This window comes from Sceloporus undulatus, chromosome 4 (assembly GCF_019175285.1).
Source record: "Sceloporus undulatus isolate JIND9_A2432 ecotype Alabama chromosome 4, SceUnd_v1.1, whole genome shotgun sequence".
NCBI lineage: Eukaryota > Metazoa > Chordata > Lepidosauria > Squamata > Phrynosomatidae > Sceloporus > Sceloporus undulatus.
The window spans coordinates 228,469,670-228,489,110 of NC_056525.1; the positions used below are offsets into that span (position 1 = coordinate 228,469,670).

A 19,441-nucleotide genomic window follows, 5' to 3' on the forward strand; every position below is an offset into this window, starting at 1 on the left:
CACTATCATTGTCAAAGCAAGGGAGACTTGTTAGCATTAAAAGCACCCAAAACACACTTTGGAAGGTGACACTCTCTCAGCTTCAGAAAAAGTGCCTGCATGCCTCTCAAGCTGACACATATCATCATCATCATCATCATCATCATCATCATCATCATCATCATCATCATCATCTCATCATCATCATCATCATCATCATCACCATCACCACACTATTATTGTCAAAGCAAGGGAGACTTGTTAGCATTAAAAGCACACAAAATAAAATTTAAAAAAACCTTGAGACCTCTGGCCACTCACCATCTCCTCCTCCTGCTCCTCCTGCTGCCCCCCCTCCTCTTCCTCCCTCCTCTTCCTCCTCCTGCTGCCTCCACCTCCTTTTCTTCTTCCTCCTCCTTCTGCTGCCCCCACCTCCTCTTCCTCCCTCCTCTTCCTCCTTCTGCTGCCCCCACCTCCTTTTCTTCCTCTTCCTCCTTCTGCTGCCCCTCCTCCTCTTCCTCCCTCTCCTCTTCCTCCTTCTGCTGCCCCCCCTCCTCTTCCTCCTTCTGCTGCCCCCTCCTCCTCTTCCTCCCTCCTCTTCCTCCTTCTGCTGCCCCCACCTCCTTTCTTCCTCTTCCTCCTTCTGCTGCCCCCACCTCCTCTTCCTTCTCCTCTTACTCCTCTTCCTCCTTCTCCTCCCCCTCCTCCTCTTCCTCCTCTTCCTCCTCCCCTCTCCTCCATGCATCGCACGGCCTGGGGGCGGGGTGGAGGAGGCAGAGGAGAAGGAGGTGGGCGGCGCGGGGAGGCAGGGAGGGCAGCGCGGGTGGCGCAGAGAGGCAAGGAGGGTGACACGGGGCCCTGTGGGGCTTCCCCCTTTGCCTCCTCTTCCTTCTCCTCCTCTTCCTGCGCGGCCTGGGGGCGGGGCGGAGGAGGCAGAGGAGAAGGAAGTAGGTGGTGCTGGGAGGCAGGGAGGGCAGTGCGTGGCTTCCCCCTTTGCCTCCTCTGCCCCAGGCCACGTGGCACTCCTCTTCCTCCCCTGCATGGTGGAGGAGGAGGAGGGCCATGCGGCCTGGGGCGGAGGAGGTGGAGGTGGTGGCAGTGGTGGCAGGACCGGGCTGGGGCCGGTCCTGCCGCCTCTGCAGGGCGCATCAGGCCCGTGGGCCGGGGGTTGCCGACCCCTGCCCTAAAATTATCCTATTTTGTGCAGAGATGCCAGACTGATGGTTATGGAAGAGTGCTGTCAATGCTGGTAGCATAGATAGAAGAAGGAAACAGGTCAATCAGAGTGTGCGCAAATGGACTATTCAGGCTAATGGGCTTACATTTTCCAGCATGGAATTACAAATGGCAGGTCACATCTTTATTTAAGGTCACATCTTTATTCACTTACCATCAAAGAACTATGATCCGTACCTTGGGACCTTGACTATCAGATAAAGTTTCTACATGCTATATGCAATAACATTCAAGAAACTGAGCTAAATTTGTGAAGTGATGCATGCAAGCATTTAATTTTTTATTAAAAATATTAAAACAGCACAAGATCTTTTAAGAATCTTATCCAGTACACAGTAAAACTGAAGTGTAAGACCATATAGTATAACATAAGTACAAAATGATGCTTGAAAGTGAAGTTAGCATTGATAATTTTTAATATGAGTTTCAATTGAATTACACAGGCTTCATATGGAAATAAGTATCAGATCAAAGTAAAATTATGAAGCTATTGACTGTAAAGTTAGTAAAATTCCAGTGAATAAAGCAAATGCTACTCACCAAATTCCTTGGGAACTGCGATGGAGTAAATGCAGTTGTGTCCTATGCTATAGTTTTTTGGGTAGTTAGGGGATAAAACTGTACCCTCTGAACCTGTAGAACGGCTTCCACAAGGTGCTAGGGAAAAATAGAATATATTTCAATAATATAGTACTGAAAAAGTAGAATGGTCTATTTAAATATAATGTAGATAAACTGAAAGTAGAGATACAACAAGTAGCACTTGTTTATATTTGTTTTCCCCCTTGTTTACCAGTTGGAAGAAAATAGTGATGAGTATACAAAATAGTTAAATTTGTCATTTGTGGACATTTGTGGCCCCTTTGATATTTAATGTGCAAATTTAAGATTGTTAAACTGTATCTAAAGGATTGCCTCCTTTCTTGGCATTCCCTTATGCATAAGAAGCCCAATTATGTTTTATCAGCAGCCACTATGTCTCAAAAATGTAATCAATGTGTGCATAGCATAGCATTTCCTTAGTCATAAGCTCTAATTTATGAAATACTGGTGGGGTACAAACTGCCAGAGATAGGCACGTCTCCAGCGCCTCTCTTTGCTCCACAGGAGTGCCACAGCAACCAAATTGCATGGCGCTCCTGCGGAGCAAAAAATGAGCACCAGGAAGTGGCTCCTTCTTTGTGGTGCACTTCTGCGCCCTAAAGCACCAGCGACACTGTGATGATGTTGCAACTGCACCACCCCGTTTGGAGGCGGTGCAGCTGTGACATCACCAGTACGTGCCGCGTCTGGTGGGCACACTGCAGCTGCGGCGCCCTCGTCACGTGCGAGGGCTGCAGGGCGTGTGGGTGCTCCACCCACCAGGCAGCCCTGGCACGTGATGAGGGCACCTCAAAGGCCCATCTGTTCCGGGCCATTCTCTTTATAAATGCTTTACTGGCTTCCTTCTGGCTTGCTTTTTAATCTAGGCTAGATTAAAATTCATTTTGCTTAACTGATACTGTCTTTTGAAGGGATTATGGCCAAAGGAATGGGACCAGAAACACATAGGAGATTCTCACACAGGGATAGGATAGGGACAGGATTGCTCCCTCATGCTTATCTTGACTGTGACCCGAGTGAAAGTGATCACACTAAATACTTTCACATGGAAGTGCACTGAACCTCTCATTCAGCTTCAGTGAAATGTAATTATATTAACGGGTTCTTCTGTTAATGTGAAATGACAGCAAATGACAGGAGAATTACACTTCACTGATGTCTGAAAGTGTTTAGTGAAATAACTTGTACTAGTGATTCCTGGGCTGCTGAATGTTCAGCAAACTTACATGTGAAAGTGATTTCCACAATCATTTTCACTGGCACTTCCTGCATGGGTCAGGTACAGGTCATGTATGAAAGCCCTTTCCGTGCTCAGGTGGGAAGGACGGGGCAATGATGTTTCACTCCTCATGTGTTAATCTCCATAATCAGACAAAGGACCTGAGAGCTGGTGTGTTAATCCCTTTTCAGTCCTCATTGACTCATCACACTGTACTGTACTTGAACAGTTTACACATCATCCCAGCAATTTCAGTAACAATATTCAGGTTAGAATTCTAGCTCTCACATTCAACATCAATTGCAGATTAAACATAAAATAGAAACGTAAACCCACATAAAACACTCTGGAGTCATTTATGTATGATGTTACCAGTCTAATGCAGTCAGGCTGCTCCTCTCCTGGAAAGAGCCATTCGTATTCTAACTAAAGCTGGCAGTAGGCATATTACACCGCTGAGATCCCTTCTAATGCCAAACCCTAAATGCATATTGAATAAAACATTCTGGCTCAGGATTTAGGTTTGTATAATTTACTTTTCTTAGAATGTAAAATGAGGAAGGGAAAGAAATAAGTAAAGAAATAATTTTCATAGAACATTAATTCTCAAATGAGGTAAAATGAACATGCAAATTTTGTTCTAATTCCTGAGCAGAACCTGTGGTGAGACTATGTGTCAAATAACATATGGAAGGTGCAATAACGCTGAACATTATTAAAGAGTTCATTACTTTATCTGGAATCTCAATCTCATCTTTAAGTATCCATTTCAATTAAAAAGGAGCACAGCAGCATTTTGGCATAATGACTGTTCTATACAAGCTTATGCTTTATCTACATCAGGATTTTTTTACAAATCTTAATGAGTCACAACATTAAAGGTATCACATTTTGTTATGACCTGAACATGTAAATAGAATAATACTATAGCATAATCTCACTAATCTCCCAATGACATTATGCGGATAGTCCTCAAAATGCTGCTACTCTTTAGATAAATGATTGGGCTACAAAGGATATGCTCCTTATTTGCTGTAAAACTGGTTGTAGCCAGGGTACTAAATGCTAGAATGCACAGATGTACCTATATGATATATATACATTTCTCTATGGATGGATGTTCTGAGATGTGAAAGTTCATCTGCAGATTAATGTAGAGATACTTATTAAGAAATACAGACTTCTATTCATTGATACAGATGCCTGTTAAATGATACAGATGGTCAGAGATTCATCACCAACGTAAAATCTCCAGAAGCAATGTGCCTAGAAAATGTACGCCTATGTTGTAATGATCATCCCCAAGAAGGGTTTAGATATGTGTATAAATGTATTTGGATTATGTTAATAAACAAAATATAAACTTGCAAAGATGCCTGTTTATTATCCCATCCTAAATATTCTGGAATCACTGGTATCAAGTTATACTTACTGGGTATTTAATGGATATAATAATAATGGGTATAACTTAATGGGTATAATAATTTGGACTATCTGGAAAATATTATCAGTGAATTGCAAATTCATGTGATCAGAAGGTGGATTACTGAGAATTCCAGATTGGTACAGTTAATTGAACAAAAAAAAAATGCAAAGAACCCTTAGTTCCTCCGATAGAAACCATGTGGTTTTAATATGAAAATGCTATTTTAACCTCTATTTTTGTTTGTTTGTGAATATTGGGCGGGTCTACACTTGCCAAAATAGTCTGCGCTGTCCCCAGAGTTTTCTTGTCCCAAATTCCCCCTGGATTTACCCCTTAACTGCTCTCTTTTGCTATGCATTTTGGCTCTCGCACCAACGATAGACAGTTTCTTTCCCATGTGGCCCCTGTTTGTCACATGGCATTGCCACTGAGGTCAGAACAAGGTGCCCAGTCACACTATTGACTCTGGGTTCCTCTTTCTTATCTCAGAGTCATATCTGCAGCAATGGTGCTGGGTAGCTCATAGGAACTGTGAGTGAAAAGGCAGCTGCTATCATCACTGTGAAGACAGCCAAAAACCCACAGAAGAAGGTGATTTATTTAAATGCTGGTTCAGGAAGGAAGCCCTGATTCAGATGCAGGTATCATGAAGACAGCAGAGACTTGATTCAGGGTTTTGACCCTGTGTTATGTAAACAGGACCCAGTGAGCCCAAGAGGAATTTGGGGTAAATCACCTATGTAGACAAGACACTAGTTTTCTTTTTGCTAGTTTCTGCAGAAAAATAGCACATAGGCACATAGGAAGTTGCCTTATACTGAATAATACCATTGACCTGTCCAGTCACATGGCTGTGACATTTTCCTAGCCCTGGCTGTTGACTTCAGGATCTGAATGTAAGCTCCATTATATGCATATTGAGCTATATCAAAGACCTAGTTGCCCCCCCCCCCCCCCCGTGAATCCCTTACAATTTGTTATGCTGGCTAGGACTAATGGAAGTTGCAGTCAACAAACACCTGGAGGATCAGAGTTATCTGTCTCCACAACATGACAGTACTTTTTAAAATATAAAACAAGCAGATGTCTCATTACCATTTCTCTTAGGCCTAATGGATTCACATCACCCCCCCCCCCCCCGGCATTAACCACTAACATTACCAAAGCAGCTAATGTCTTTTATAAACCATATATATGGTAGGTTTTACTCTTCCAAGGGTTCTTTCCAGATCATCAGGTTACACAAAATGGAAAAAGTAATATGCATGAAAACTGGACAAGCCAAAAGCAATCTGTCTTATATGTGTCAGCTATGAAAATTCAACTAGATTATACCATACAGATGAAACCATAGCAGGGAAGAACAATTTCTCATCTGATATCACCACTACACAATAGGTCCGTACAATACCTCTATCCTAAATTCAGTTGGATTTGTCCAAATCTTTCTCCTAGTCCACAATATCTCATCCATCCCAACAATTTATAAACCAAGAAGCTCATCTTCACTTTGCCTAGGGAGCAATCACGTCAACTGCTCAGACTATTTTCTCATTCCAGAAGTCAACCAATTTTCAGGATTGCCTGTCAAAACAAACTTCCTTAAGGCTCCTCAGAAAACCATTCAAATCCATCATCATCTTGACTGGACTATCTTAATCATCTTCATAACACTACTGGATTTCTCTTGTCTGATTTCTCTTTATTATGTTTTCTCCCCATTGAGCTCAGATTAATGACATGAGCAAAGAAAATATACATGCCTTAGGAGTCTAGTATAGAACACTTTATATTAATGCTTTAAATGTTTGTAAATATAACAAATTGTTTGTGACTCATTTTATCAGTACTCACAAGTGATACCCTCTCCCCCATCATACACAGGACTTTAAATTTAAAAAAGATAGATGTTTGCCACATTTTTCTCTTTTGTTCTTAATTATTACTGCTGTTACAATTGGAAGTCTTCTCACAATGAAATGTTTTTTCACTATACTGAGCAATAAAATGCTAGTTCTTCAACAATAGATATCAGTTACATGAAAGGTTAATCTTATGTAATAGTATCAGAAGGAGGTATACTTCCTTCAAATCTGACAAAAATCATTACTTACAAACCTTTATCTTATGAAAAGCATAATTGTCACACCTTAATTACTGTCTGCTTTTAACAGCTATCATCAAATGCCACATGGTTTGGTGTATTAGCCTGGTTAATCTTTGCATTCATTCATAATAGAATTAGATTGTGGACTTGGTTCACAGTCCACACTTATTAGAGAGGCTTCAAGGGCATCTGAAATAAGGGTATTAGCCAAAGGCAAGTTATACCTCATACAGAGAGGCACTGAAGAAAAGTTATATTGCTTCCCTTCTATTTTTCATTAGCTTAATTAAAATTATTGAATGTTAAAAAAAAAATGAGAAAATGTGAATATAATAATGTTTGAGAATATTTAGATTACTATACATAAATCATGCCATGTACATTCACAATGGAAGTACAAAATATTCAGCCTAGAGATATGGAAATCCACTAGTCTCATTCAGGTTGTTTCTCAGAATCCTTATTGGATACTCTTTTCATGTTCATATATGTACATATTTTGTGTGCATTTTTCAGAATGTATGCACTTTCATATACTTTCTTCCCAGCGTATGTATTTTACCCATTTTTTCATTGATTGAAATGTGTATTTTTCAAATGTGCAAATTTTCATCTGTGTCTCTTTTTCATGGGTATCGTTTTTTTCCTCCCTCTTTCCAAAACCTTGGAAATGCACACATTTCTGAAGAAAGATGCCCAGCATGTCAATGCTGGTCTTGGGAGATATGAAATAGATATTTATATGGAGAAATCAATAGTATATTCTTATCTTGTTGGCTTATTCAGGGCCCTACTTGAATGACAGTAAGGGCTGTTCGACAGTGGAACACACTCCCTCAGAGTGTAGTGGAGTCTCCTTTCTTAGAGGTGTTTAAACAGAGACTGGATGGCCATCTGTTGGGGATGCTTTTATTGAGAGTTCCTGCATGGCAGGGGGTTGGACTGGATGGCCCTTGTAGTCTCTTCCAACTCTATGATTCTATGAGTGTTACACGAAATACACATTCAGTGTAATTGATAATACCAAATCAAATTTGAGGAAGAGCAAAATGACAATAGCATTTCAACAATATTGACTTTCTTGTGAAAATCCAAAAAGAGATTTCACGTTGCAGCTGAATGGCACTAGGGCATCATAACAGAGCAGGCTGCATAAAGGAATACTGAAAAATGTCTGTTTCATTTTTTCCCCTGCATTTGAATTTTGTAGATCTCAAATTCTCAGATATGCCAAATTTTTGAATGTTTGTAACTTGTACAAAAACTTGTACACAGGCAAAATTCAACATTAAAGATGCCTTCCAGGCATCTTGGGAGCATAGCGTTTACATGTCGCATGCTTCCAAGCCACTCAGAAGCCACCTGGAAGCTGGCCAGCCAGCCAGCTGCCCAGATGTTTGCAGCTTCAAGATGCTCCAGCAGTGCAGCATTTAGATGCCACATGCCACTGGAGCATCAGAACCTATCATGAGGCTGCAGCAGGGCTGGGAAAGAAACCCTATTCCCCAGCTGAAATAGGAGCAGATCATTTCTGCTTCTATTTGGTCCAGGTTCAGGGTGGATTAGGACTGTGCCATTTGTTTTCCGCAGCCCTAATCTGTTTTTGGTGGGGGCGGCTTCAAATAGCCCTTACTTGTTGGTCTATTCTGGCCCATAGTTGAAAAAACAATAACTCATTTATCATAATAAACAAAAGAGGGGACAAGGGGCAACCCTGTAGAGATCCAAAAGAGAACACGACAGGGTTGCCCCTTGTCACCTCTTTTGTTTATCATGATAATTGAGTTATTGCTGATTAATATAAGGAATAATGCAGAAATAAAAGGTGTGAAAGTGAAAGGGGCCAAATTTAAGGTCCGCGCCTTTGCAGATGATCTATTGATATCCCTCAGTGATCCTCTAAGTGATATTAAAACTTTACAAAAAGAATTAAGAAATTTTGAAAAATATCGGTATTAAAAATCAACAAAAATAAAACTGCAATAATGACAAAAAACATAGATAATACAGAAGAAAAGAAACTATGAGCTTTATTGGGTTTTCAAATAAGCAAGAAAGTTAAATATTTAGGGATAATAATCACCAAAAAGAATGCAAATTTGTTTAATAATAACTACAAGAAATGTTGGGCAAAAATAAAGGAAGATCTGAACAAATGGAGGGAATTAAAATTTTCTTTTCTTGGCAGGATTGCAGCAGTAAAGATGACAATCCTTCTGTGAATATTATTTTTATTTCAAACCATCTCAATTATTCAAAACAACTCGGTATTTCAAATTTGGCAAAAAGACCCAAATTCTTTTATTTGGGAGGGGAAAAACCACAAATCCAGCTAAAATATTTATAAGATTCTAAAGAAAGAGGAAGCCTGGTCCTCCCAACCTTAAACTTTATTATGAGGCATGCGGTTTACTTTGGTTAAAGGACTGGTTAGACTTACAAAAGGCAAGCCTACGTAAATTGGAAGGTTCAGATCTTAGATTTGGTTGGCATGCATATTTATTCTACGATAAGGTGAAAGCTAACAAGGACTTTAAAAATCATTGTGTTAGGGATAAACAAACTTTAAAGTATTACACATACTTTAGCCTTGGACCTTCATGGACACATTTGTCAGTTCCCTTTTTTTATCCCTTCTTAATTCTGTGAATCTGATCTCACCTCTACCCCAAACATCAATAAAATAATTTTGATAAATTGTTATTTAGAATCAACTGAAAGAAAATTTCACCTGTCCCTTGGCATTTTGATGTCATTATTCTGACTATAGAAATGTCTCTAAAAATTAGAGTATCATGGTTTCTTTCATTTTATAATACAGAATCTGAATTCTGAGAAACCAGAAACACATTGCTTGCAACACTTGAAATAACACTGTTTTTAACCATTAACTCTGAAATATAGTTTTTAGCTCTTGTTGCCTTTCCAAAATAAATGGCTATACAGTGGTTCCTCGGGATACGAAATACCCAGGTTACGAAATTTCCGGGATACGAAAAAATCCCATAGGAAATAATTGTTCCGGGTTACGAATGTTTTTTCGGGTTACGAAAAAATTTTTGGTGCTTTTCGGCGCTATTTCACACGAAATCGCGGCTTTTCCCCATTAGCGCCTATGGGTTTTCGGCTTACGAAGGCTTTTCGGGTTACGAAAGCGGCCGCGGAACGAATTAATTTCGTAACCCGAGGCACCACTGTACCTAATTTTGTTATAAATTGTGTTTTAAGGTGTGTGTTTTGAGGGAAAAAAATGTTGGAAATAAATTTTTTGAAAGGAGAAAAAGTAGATGTAGAAGTTCATATTATTCTCTTTTGAAGACATTCAAAACTCAACAAGGAGGATGGAAGATAACAATTGGAATTGCAGCATTGTGGAGTAGACAGATTATGCTGAATGCAAATAGTGCTCATTCCTTCCAGTAAAATCTTCAAAACACTGGAGAAACTAAAGCTTCTGAGACAAGTAAGTGTGTGTGTGTGTGTGTGTGTGCACGCCCACACAAAAAATAATAATTACAAAAACCATATGAAATCAAATTTGCTTAGCAGGGCAGGAACATTTGTAGCCTCAAATGGGAAGTCTTCTAAAGGGCATTCCAGAAAGCATACCCAGCTGGAAGGCTCCAAAGCAGCTAGAGAAGAGCCACATTTACACTTATAAGATAATCAATGCAAAGACACCCTCATCACATTGTGGTAGCTGTGATGGAATCAAGTTGAAGGGTGCTGAAGGGAATATATTGAGGGAAGATTTGAGTTCAGAGGATGTTGCTAAATGAGAGTTCTAGGAAGAGGGTCAGATATGGAATTTGACTGGGCCTAGAGAAAGTCAGAGGGGTATTCTGACAAGACAGTAGAGAAACTGAAGAAAGAGACAAAGGGTCTTAATATGGTCAGAGAAGGATACTGACTGGGAGAAAAAGTGCACTGGATTTTGTAAAGAGAAAACTGAGAAACAAATGCAACTGTTATATTAATTTAACCATTTCCAAGCCCATTTCCCATTGAGCTGATTGTTGGTGATGTGTGCCTTCAAATTGTTTCTGACTTATGCTGACTCAAAGGCGGGTTATAGACCGCTGCTTTGAGGCGGTCTGCTGCTGCCGCCGCTTGCTCCGCGCAGGAGCCACAGCAGCCACACCGCGCGGCTCCTGCGCGGAGCAAAAAAGAAGCTCCAACAAGGAGCTTCTTTCCGCGGCACACTGATGACATCGCGAAGCGCCAAGGGAGCATTCGTGATATCATTAGCGCCGTGTGACATTCGGACGCTCAGCGTCTGATACGTCAATATGGCGCCGGCCATGTAGAAGGGCCGGCGCCATATTGTACGGACAGAGTCTGTATTAGACCCAGGGGCGTCTAGAAGAGACGCCCCTTTTTTACAATGGGACGTCCTGCGGACGTCCCAAGTGCCGGTGTGTAACCGGCCTAAGTGAATCTATCATGGGATTCTTCAGGGAGGGGTTGTCACTGCCATCCTTTGAAGCTGGGAGAGTATGACTTGCCCAGTGTCACCCAGTAGGTTTACATGGCTGAGACAGGATTTGAACCCTGGTCTCCAGACTCCTAGTCCAATGCTCAAACCACTACTGGCTTTCCAGTCTGTTAAAAGAAAACCACTGCACATTTTGTGTAGAGGCAAACACACACTTTTTGTTTAACATAAAAATTTGGTACCAGGGGCACAAATAAATTGGAAATAATACAGATAGGTTCCCACACCACAAAAAAATAATAATCAATATAACATGCTTCAACAATTTTTTGTTCGAAATGGAACTATATACATGCAAAATGAAATAACCAGGTCAGGTAAGCCTTGCATAAGTAAACAAGAACCATTTCAACCTTTTAGAGACCACTTTCAGTCTTCTTCCAAAATGCAGCAAATAATCTTTTTGTTGTTGTTGTTCTTTCAACAACATCCATTTTTCTCAAGATTTTCATTTCAGTGACCAAACATATAGATCTATGTTTCCTTCACATGCTGTGGGAATGTGAGGTAGACTTATTGGCTGTCCCTTTTTCTCTGTGTTTTGAAGTTAACACATGCTTAGTAATGGATTTTGGAGGCAGTTACTGAACACACATCTAGAGCAGAATCAGTTAAGGCATAACTTGCTCTTTCCCAGCTCAAGCTTTATTTATTGCATTGTTTACTGTAGATATGCTCCTGAAACCTGACACCAAATGCTTGTGCTTCGCCAGCCCTCCTTAACCATCCTCTCAATGTCAGCATTGGTAAAAAGCTTCCAGCTGGAGAGAGGACAAAGAAGAAAGGGTGGATGGACAAGCACAAAAAATTGTAAAAAGAAACATATTTTTTACAGGTTTTCTTAACCAAGGTATGCGTGTATTTGCATAATTTCTTTGAAGACACACCATGATGAGAAAGAGGTGTGCATGAATTCATTCTCCAGTGATAGAGAGAATTAACACATTTATCTAACCACCATAAAACAGAACTTGCATATTTTAGTCTATCTTGGTATTTGGTGCATTACTCCTTGACTAGACAGAATGGGGAAATCTTGGTGTGTGTACTGGCCTCCAATTCACCATAACAGCTTGATATGGCCTGATATGGCACAGGGAAGGAAAAAGCAGGACCCCCTTGTGATCATTCAGTGAACAATTCTTGTATCTGTGGCAGTTTTGAAAGAAATGAATCCCACTTATTCTGAAAAGAAGTACAGCCATAAAAATAAATGTAACACTATTTACTTCCTATGGTCAATCAGAAATTTGTCCTCTCCCAAGGTCTTACCATGGCAGCTTGGTAAAGGTCTATTCCATCCAGGTCTCCCATCATCTCCCATGATACACGTTAGTGTAGAGTAACCTTGAAGAACATAACCAGCATCACAGTAATATGTGACTGTTGATCCCAGTTTATAATCCATCCCAAGTCTTGTGCCATTCATGATGTTCCCAGGATCAAAACAGGATTCACGTAGTTTGGCTGCAATTACAGGGGAAAGCCATTATAAGGATTTTTGTATCCATCTACTAAGGAAATTTTACCATAATTTTTGTCTCCTATCTGAGTTTCTCCAAACTGAGTTTCTCTGAGTTTCACCTGTTTGAGTTTCTCCAGACTAGTTAAACCTTGGTGAATATTTTTCTTTCATTCTTTAAAAACAAAATCCTCCACATACTCATCTGTTATTACTGTTTCTTCTTCGAGTCTTGCTCTTTTCTACTAATTCTCACTGCAAGTATCTGCAACTCTGATCATAGCAGTCAAAATGGAGCACTTAAACTTTTTACATTCATGCTACTTGCCCAATTAAAACTACAAGAAGACCCTACAATACTTTCAAAGTCAAAGGAGCCTTGTTACTTTCCCACTAAAAATAGGAAAACTCCTGTAGAATCTTTTTTAATTAGAGCAAAAAGTGAAAATATATGAGAGGGATAAAGTATTCTTCCCCATTCCTCATTCGCAGCTGCATTCTAGTTTAAAATGGGCCTTTGGAGACTGCCATGTGCCTCCTAGCAACTACAGATTTGACCGAACACATACGGGTTGGTATGTGCACACTTAAATCCACCCTATGCCTATGCATGTCTATTTTTAGCTGCTGTAGATGTTCCTCCCTCTGAAGCAACCAAAGCCACCACCCCCATACATACGATAGAGCTGATGAAGACCCCCTGCCCCCACATGGTCATTTGTTCTTGGAAGAGAGTGGGAGGAGGAATAGCAGAAGCATCTGGTTGTGTCCTTGTAGCCAAACACAAAATGATTACCTCGGCCACTGAGACCTTTGAAGGACCACAACAGACGTAATCAGATGATATAATTGTTTCATGTCTGCTATGGGGATACAGCCAGATGCTTCTGCAGTCCTTTCTGCTCCCCTTCAGGTATGAATGACTGGGGTGGGGTGGGGGCTCTAGAAGTGGGTGGCAGTAAATGGCTCAGCATTCAGAACTACTATGCTATGCTGAGCCATGCATGACCCTTATGTCTAGGTGTTACTTTTTCCGACTCTAGGCGGGTCTTGCAGTTTGTGAATGAACTCCTGTTCAAACAAACAATTATTCTTCTGGTACAAGGGCAATTAAATATCAGGGAAGAAAGTTGGACATTTATCACCAATCTGTCTCTTCATCTAAAAATACAGAAATATTTGTTTGCATCAAAGAACATTCAGTCATGTCAGCCCTGCTTACAGATCAGAGTGATGCAACCTTATTACGAGATTCCATGTCCCCCAGGCTGGCTTATCTGGCTCTGGGGACATTCTTTCCTAGCCATGTGAGAAAGAGGCCCATGTGCACCCCCACCATGATGAGAGAGTTGCGAGTTGCCCCTCCTCTTGGACTCTTGCATATCTGTTGGCCCACCTGCCCACCTCTACATCAGTGTGAATTTTCTGGTCACTTTGAGGGCTGGGTAGGAATTTTCTCCCCTTTCCAACGATTTTTCACCTACCCCACACTGCTTGTCTGGGGATTTGAACAATTGACTCAGGTGTGGTCATACATAGGCTGGCGGTTGCCAGGGAGACATATAGCATTTAAGTGAACACCTATTACTTCTTAAGGTGAAGGTTAGGTCTCTGGAACTGCCTCTTTAAGTAATGTGACTAAAGGGATAGTGAAATAAACCTTCCTTGCAGCTCACCTGAGATATAACCCTTGCTTAAATCCTGTGAGATAAGTGAGGAAATCTCAGGTTGGCATTCCAGATGTGAGCCAGTCGGGCAGCAACCCAACTATGGACCTTATCACACTAGTGAAATCCCACTGAGAAACGGGATTAAAACTAGATTTTGATTAGGAAAAAAAATGTGGGAAGTTTATCACATTTTGCCAGACCAGAAATAACATGAAAATAAAGCAAAGGCAAAAGGGATGAAAATGGCAGCTTTTTACTTTCGGGAAGTTCCGAAAGTGAAAAGCTGCCATTTTTGTCTCTTGCCTTCGCTTTATTTTCTCATTATTTCCGGTCTGGTGAAATGTCATGTGATAAACTTCCCACATTTGTGGTTTTTTTCTAATCTAAGTCTACTTTAAATCCATACTTGGCCCAGGGGGACCTTGAAACTGTTGTACATGCTCTGGTAACCTCGAGATTGGATTTCTACAATGTACTCTACATGGGGCAACCCTTATACCAAACCCGGAAGCTACGCAAAATATGCAGCCAGGCTGTCCACGGTAAGCTTCTAGGGCCAGCCATATAACACCAGTGTTGAAAGATCTCACTGGCTGCCCTATTCGCTTCCGGCCAATAAAGGTGTTGGTTATCCACCTATAAAGCTCTAATGGCTTGGGCCCAAGGATACCTGAAGGACCGCCTCTCCCATATATCCCGTCCCGCACCCCAGAACTCCAGCAGCAACTACTAAAGGTGGCCGGGGGCCAGACCTCTTTCCGTCACTAGGCGGACTTTTTCCATCGCTGCCCCGGCTCTTTGGAACACGCTGCCCGCCGACTCCGCTCGATTACCTCCCTGGCCCAATTAAGAAGGACTTGAAGACCTTCTTATCCAGCAAGCATTTCCCCCATAAAAATTCCTAAGGGCCCCCCCTCTTCCGTGGCCATGAGGATGGGCTAATGGGGTTTTAGCTGTTTTAGCTGTTATTTTTATTGTATAATTGTATGGTGTGGTTTGTTTTTAATCTATGTATGTATATGTAAATGTATGTAAACCGCCCTGATCTGGGAGGGCGCGGTGATATAAATAAAACTTTTATTTATATTTATTTTATTTATTTGTTAGCAGGATTTCGCTAGTGTGATAAGGTCCTAAGGGTTATTGGTGGGGTTCAGGTGTTTCATCCAGGGCAAGCTGAGGGGGTGGACTGGGAAATAGACTGCCAGTCTCAGCTGCTCCCACACTAGGTTACTCCCACCATTTTGCAGATCTCATAAAAATGCACATAAATAAGGTAATTTTATATCCCAAATATCTTGTCTGTTCTCGTTATTTCCAAGCTGATCAGCAATAAACCAATAAGTCTTTTTAAGATCAAGAATCTCAAACTTTTATATCATGTGACAAACAATTGTTTCCAATCAAGCAAAAATAGAGTATAATGCCCACATGAATGAATGATACAAACCTTGACTTCATGCAGATTATTTCTTAAGAAACTGTGCTCGATACAGTAGTAAAGATCATGTTCAAATTGTGCAAGATGTCCAAAACATAATGATCTCCATTTACCTTTATACTCCAGGTGAAAACCAGTAAAACTAACAGATCCATCACTTCGAAAAGCCAGATGCATTGAGTTTGAACTACTTTCTATCCTCTCTGGTAGTTTGCTATCTTGAAAGCTCCCAATTAGTGGACTATTGCTGTCTGGCCCATCATAGATGTAGAGAAAATCATAGTTTGGTTCTATACTGAAGCTGTAAAACATTAAAAACAGAGCAGATGTCAGATGGGACTATAATTGACCAATATGTTCACTAAAGAAAAGCCTACTAATTGGCAAAACCATTATTATATAAGCAAAGTTTTGTAATGGATTTTCACTTCCTTTTTTTTACAGATTACAAGATAGTAATACTACATGGAAATATAAAACATTTTATTGCAGATTACCATAATTCTGTGCATAGCTTTAGCCTTGAGTTTGCATGTCTCTTGATTTCCTGTCAGATTTTTCTTCGCTTTCATTTTAATAAATATTCTTACATGTTATCCATTATAGGGTAAGAACAAACAGAGTGAACAAGATATTTGCTTTATTTAATCTCTGACATCATTTAAGGCACTGAATTGTGGTAGAGAATTAGAACAAATAGCATTTAATATCCAGAATGGCACTACTCACCTGAGCCTTATTAGAATGTAAATATATGGCTTATAAAATGGGTTCTTAATATGGCTCTGACATTTCCAATAACTCTCAAATCCTGGAAATGCTGTAAAACTGAAAGCCTAAGTCTCTAGTTTTTCAGATTATGGGTCAACAACGCCTTTCCCAGTAGTAGCTACCCTAAATATTATATAGCCTTTTTGGTCATGGTAGCACAATCTTACAAAGCTATACATCCCTAGTTTAAAAACCAAGATTATGTTTAAAGCAGTCCATTGTGAAATAGAGACAAGATCACATAACCTCCAATTGTCCCAGTTTGGCAAGGATGGTCCCTGAATAATCTTCTGTTGCCTCACTTTTTCAGCTGCTTTTAAAATGTCCTGGTTTCTTTTTCCTTCTTCCACCTTCCCCATTTACTGTATACTTAAGCTTACTTCAGTTGCTGCAAATTGAATTCAAACTGCAAAAGTAGTCTGCACTCAGCTCAAATGAGGAGGTAAGAGATGACAAGGTGGAATCTTATCCTTCCTTGTAGAATAATGTAAAAACAAATCTGCAGCTTTTCTTAGCGTATGTATTCCTCCTTATTAATATCCTTTTATTAACACTCTGACGTTGCTTGGCCACATCTATCCCAATTTTCATCAGTGAAATGATGGAGGGTATAGGATCATGCTTCTCAGAGCTTCCAGATCTCTCACATCAGTGTGCAGAGTGTGATTGTCTGCAAAAGAAATACTGTACAGCAGCTATATGCACCAAGGGTGCATGTAGCTAGCTCTTTATTTTTGGAATGATTTCCCAATAAAATATATCAGATATTAATTGTGATATCTTCCAAGTGCCTATTGAAGAGATTGTTTTCTTTTTAAATGACCAGACAGAATAATTAATTTTAATTGTTTTGTGTGTTTCATCATTTTATTGTATTGCATTATTCTTTTACTTCATTTTTATCATAAAGGACAGCCAAAAATCCAATTAAAAACAAATAAATGTGATATTTGCTTAAACTGTAGTTTCAAAACAACACAGGATTTCTAGATGGAACAGCTTCTGTTCTGAGCCATATATTTTGGTTTGTTGTCTCTTTACAGACAGTTAAAATTGATGCAACCAATCTAAACAACAGGATAAGCCAGCTAAAAGCTGTTAATTTTGTTGACTGGGCTACTATTTATGCATTTTGGCCCCAAGAAAGAATGATGTAGAAATTAAACAAGTAAAAAAAAATCAAGCAAATAAATAGAGTTTTGGGGTACTTGATGTACTTGATACTTCCCTCATAAAATAGATTATCATTAATAGTTTAGGGTAGCATGGAAAAGTTTGTGTGTCATCAGCAATGATGAATGCATTTGAGTAATATACTGCTGGCCTACTCTTACATCCCCACACTAAAAGCCAAGTGGAATAGGGCATGCAAAGCAACACATTAGCATCAGTTCTAACCATCATCTCAAGAGGCCAGATGATCAGGTGTACTTGTTCAAAATTTGGGCCAATCAATCACTTACCTGATAAATGCTAATGATATTACATAGTCATTATTAACAGTGATAGTCCAGTCACAGTCTCTGCTATGGGGATAAGGATGTGGGAAATTTGGTGAAAGAATAAAACCTGATGAACCTGTCAGATTGCCTCCACAAGGTGCTGTGAATAAATCAAGCAAAGATAAGAACCAGTAAATCCCAACACAATTCCATTGTATTTCACATAAATATCAAAACAAACGAGAAAATTATTACTTTGAAGTGGTGCAAGTGAGCCATTATTATTCTAGTTTATTTCCCAATAAATAGTTATTGAATGCTATTTTCCCCCGTGGCTCAGAATAAGAAAGCATTCTGTCAAGAAATGGGCTGGCCACATTTGACCTTTTGAGGTGCATTAGAGTTGCTTGAACTTTTAAGTATTAAGTGCTACAATGCATAAGACATGTTGATATGAGCTCATGCAAAAATAATTGGCATTTTAATGATAACAGAAAATTACCAATAATATGACTGATAACAAATGAGATCACTTATAAAATGAACAAAATGACAATGTAGAACAAAGATATGTGTTGATCAAGCCAGCTGAACTTACTGAAACAAGACACTAATACTAGTCACAGTTCTATGATAGTTAGAGTTTTAAAATCATGCTAACGTTGTAAATACAACTGGGTGTCATAGAGCTCACCTGATGTAATTTCATATATGCAAATATTTATTTTAGTTACTAACAAGTAAAAACATATAGGTGGAACCCAACAGCACAGAAGCAATGTCAGCTTGCACAATAAATCTTTCCCATTAGGTCCCTCACCCTTGTAGCTCCTCTATGCTCTGGAAATTATATCCTGAAGATGAGGGGACCCCAAGACAGATTTGAATGTTGGCGTATCTGCTTGCAGTGGAAGGGATAAATCTTTCCAAAATAGGGAGAAAAAATTTGGACCAGTACAGTATTTCCCCTTTCCCACTGCACTCCACTAAGACACATTTAACAACATTGTGTAGGCTCTCTGTGGAGGCTTTGAAATACACAGGGAACTTCAAGTGGGAGTAAAGGAAGGGAAAAATCCACTGTGTGGGATGACCTTGTAGTTGTATAATTTAATTTCACCCATATTTTCTTTTATAAATATTAGTGGGCAAAATCCATAAATATCATGATCATACTCATAAGAAAGCAGTATTGCTAACATTCCAAAGTAAATATTTTAAAATTAAAAACAAACACATGCTGCTTTCAATTCCATTGCTCATGAACTCTTACTGGACTTGCTCTGTGGAATGGGAAAAAGAGACTGTGTAATGAATACTCTGTTCTCATCTACAATGCTAAATGGCTTGAGAACTTGATATTTGAAAGTGTGCTTTTCCATATATCTGCACAAGATGTGAGCAGGCCCTTCTCTGTGTCCCATCGGTATGTGCATTGCACTGTGGGAAGATATAGAAGAAAGCCTTCTCTGCTGTGACATCCCATTTATAGCACCTCCCCTTAAAAGATTAATTGATTGATGTGACCACTTGTGTCATCCAGGCACCAATGACAATTAAGGGCTTGAGGTCTAATTGATTTTATCCCAA

General features: G+C 39.8%; 1 protein-coding gene across 6 annotated transcripts in view; it reads right to left on the minus strand.

Moving 5' to 3' along the window:
- Nucleotides 1–19,441, minus strand: part of LOC121928362 (CUB and sushi domain-containing protein 3) — an 810,382-nt gene that overhangs the window by 134,835 nt on the left and 656,106 nt on the right. For all 6 annotated transcript variants that reach the window (XR_006103494.1, XM_042462948.1, XM_042462947.1 and 3 more), the window contains 4 exons: nucleotides 17,873–18,011; nucleotides 15,752–15,939; nucleotides 12,338–12,532; nucleotides 1,756–1,872 (listed from right to left, as the gene is read on the minus strand). Coding sequence is in view for 5 of the 6 variants with exons in the window: in XM_042462948.1 (XP_042318882.1) it covers nucleotides 1,756–1,872; nucleotides 12,338–12,532; nucleotides 15,752–15,939; nucleotides 17,873–18,011 (639 nt within the window). In the remaining variant the exon portion in view is untranslated. The remainder of the gene's footprint in view (nucleotides 1–1,755; nucleotides 1,873–12,337; nucleotides 12,533–15,751; nucleotides 15,940–17,872; nucleotides 18,012–19,441) is intronic.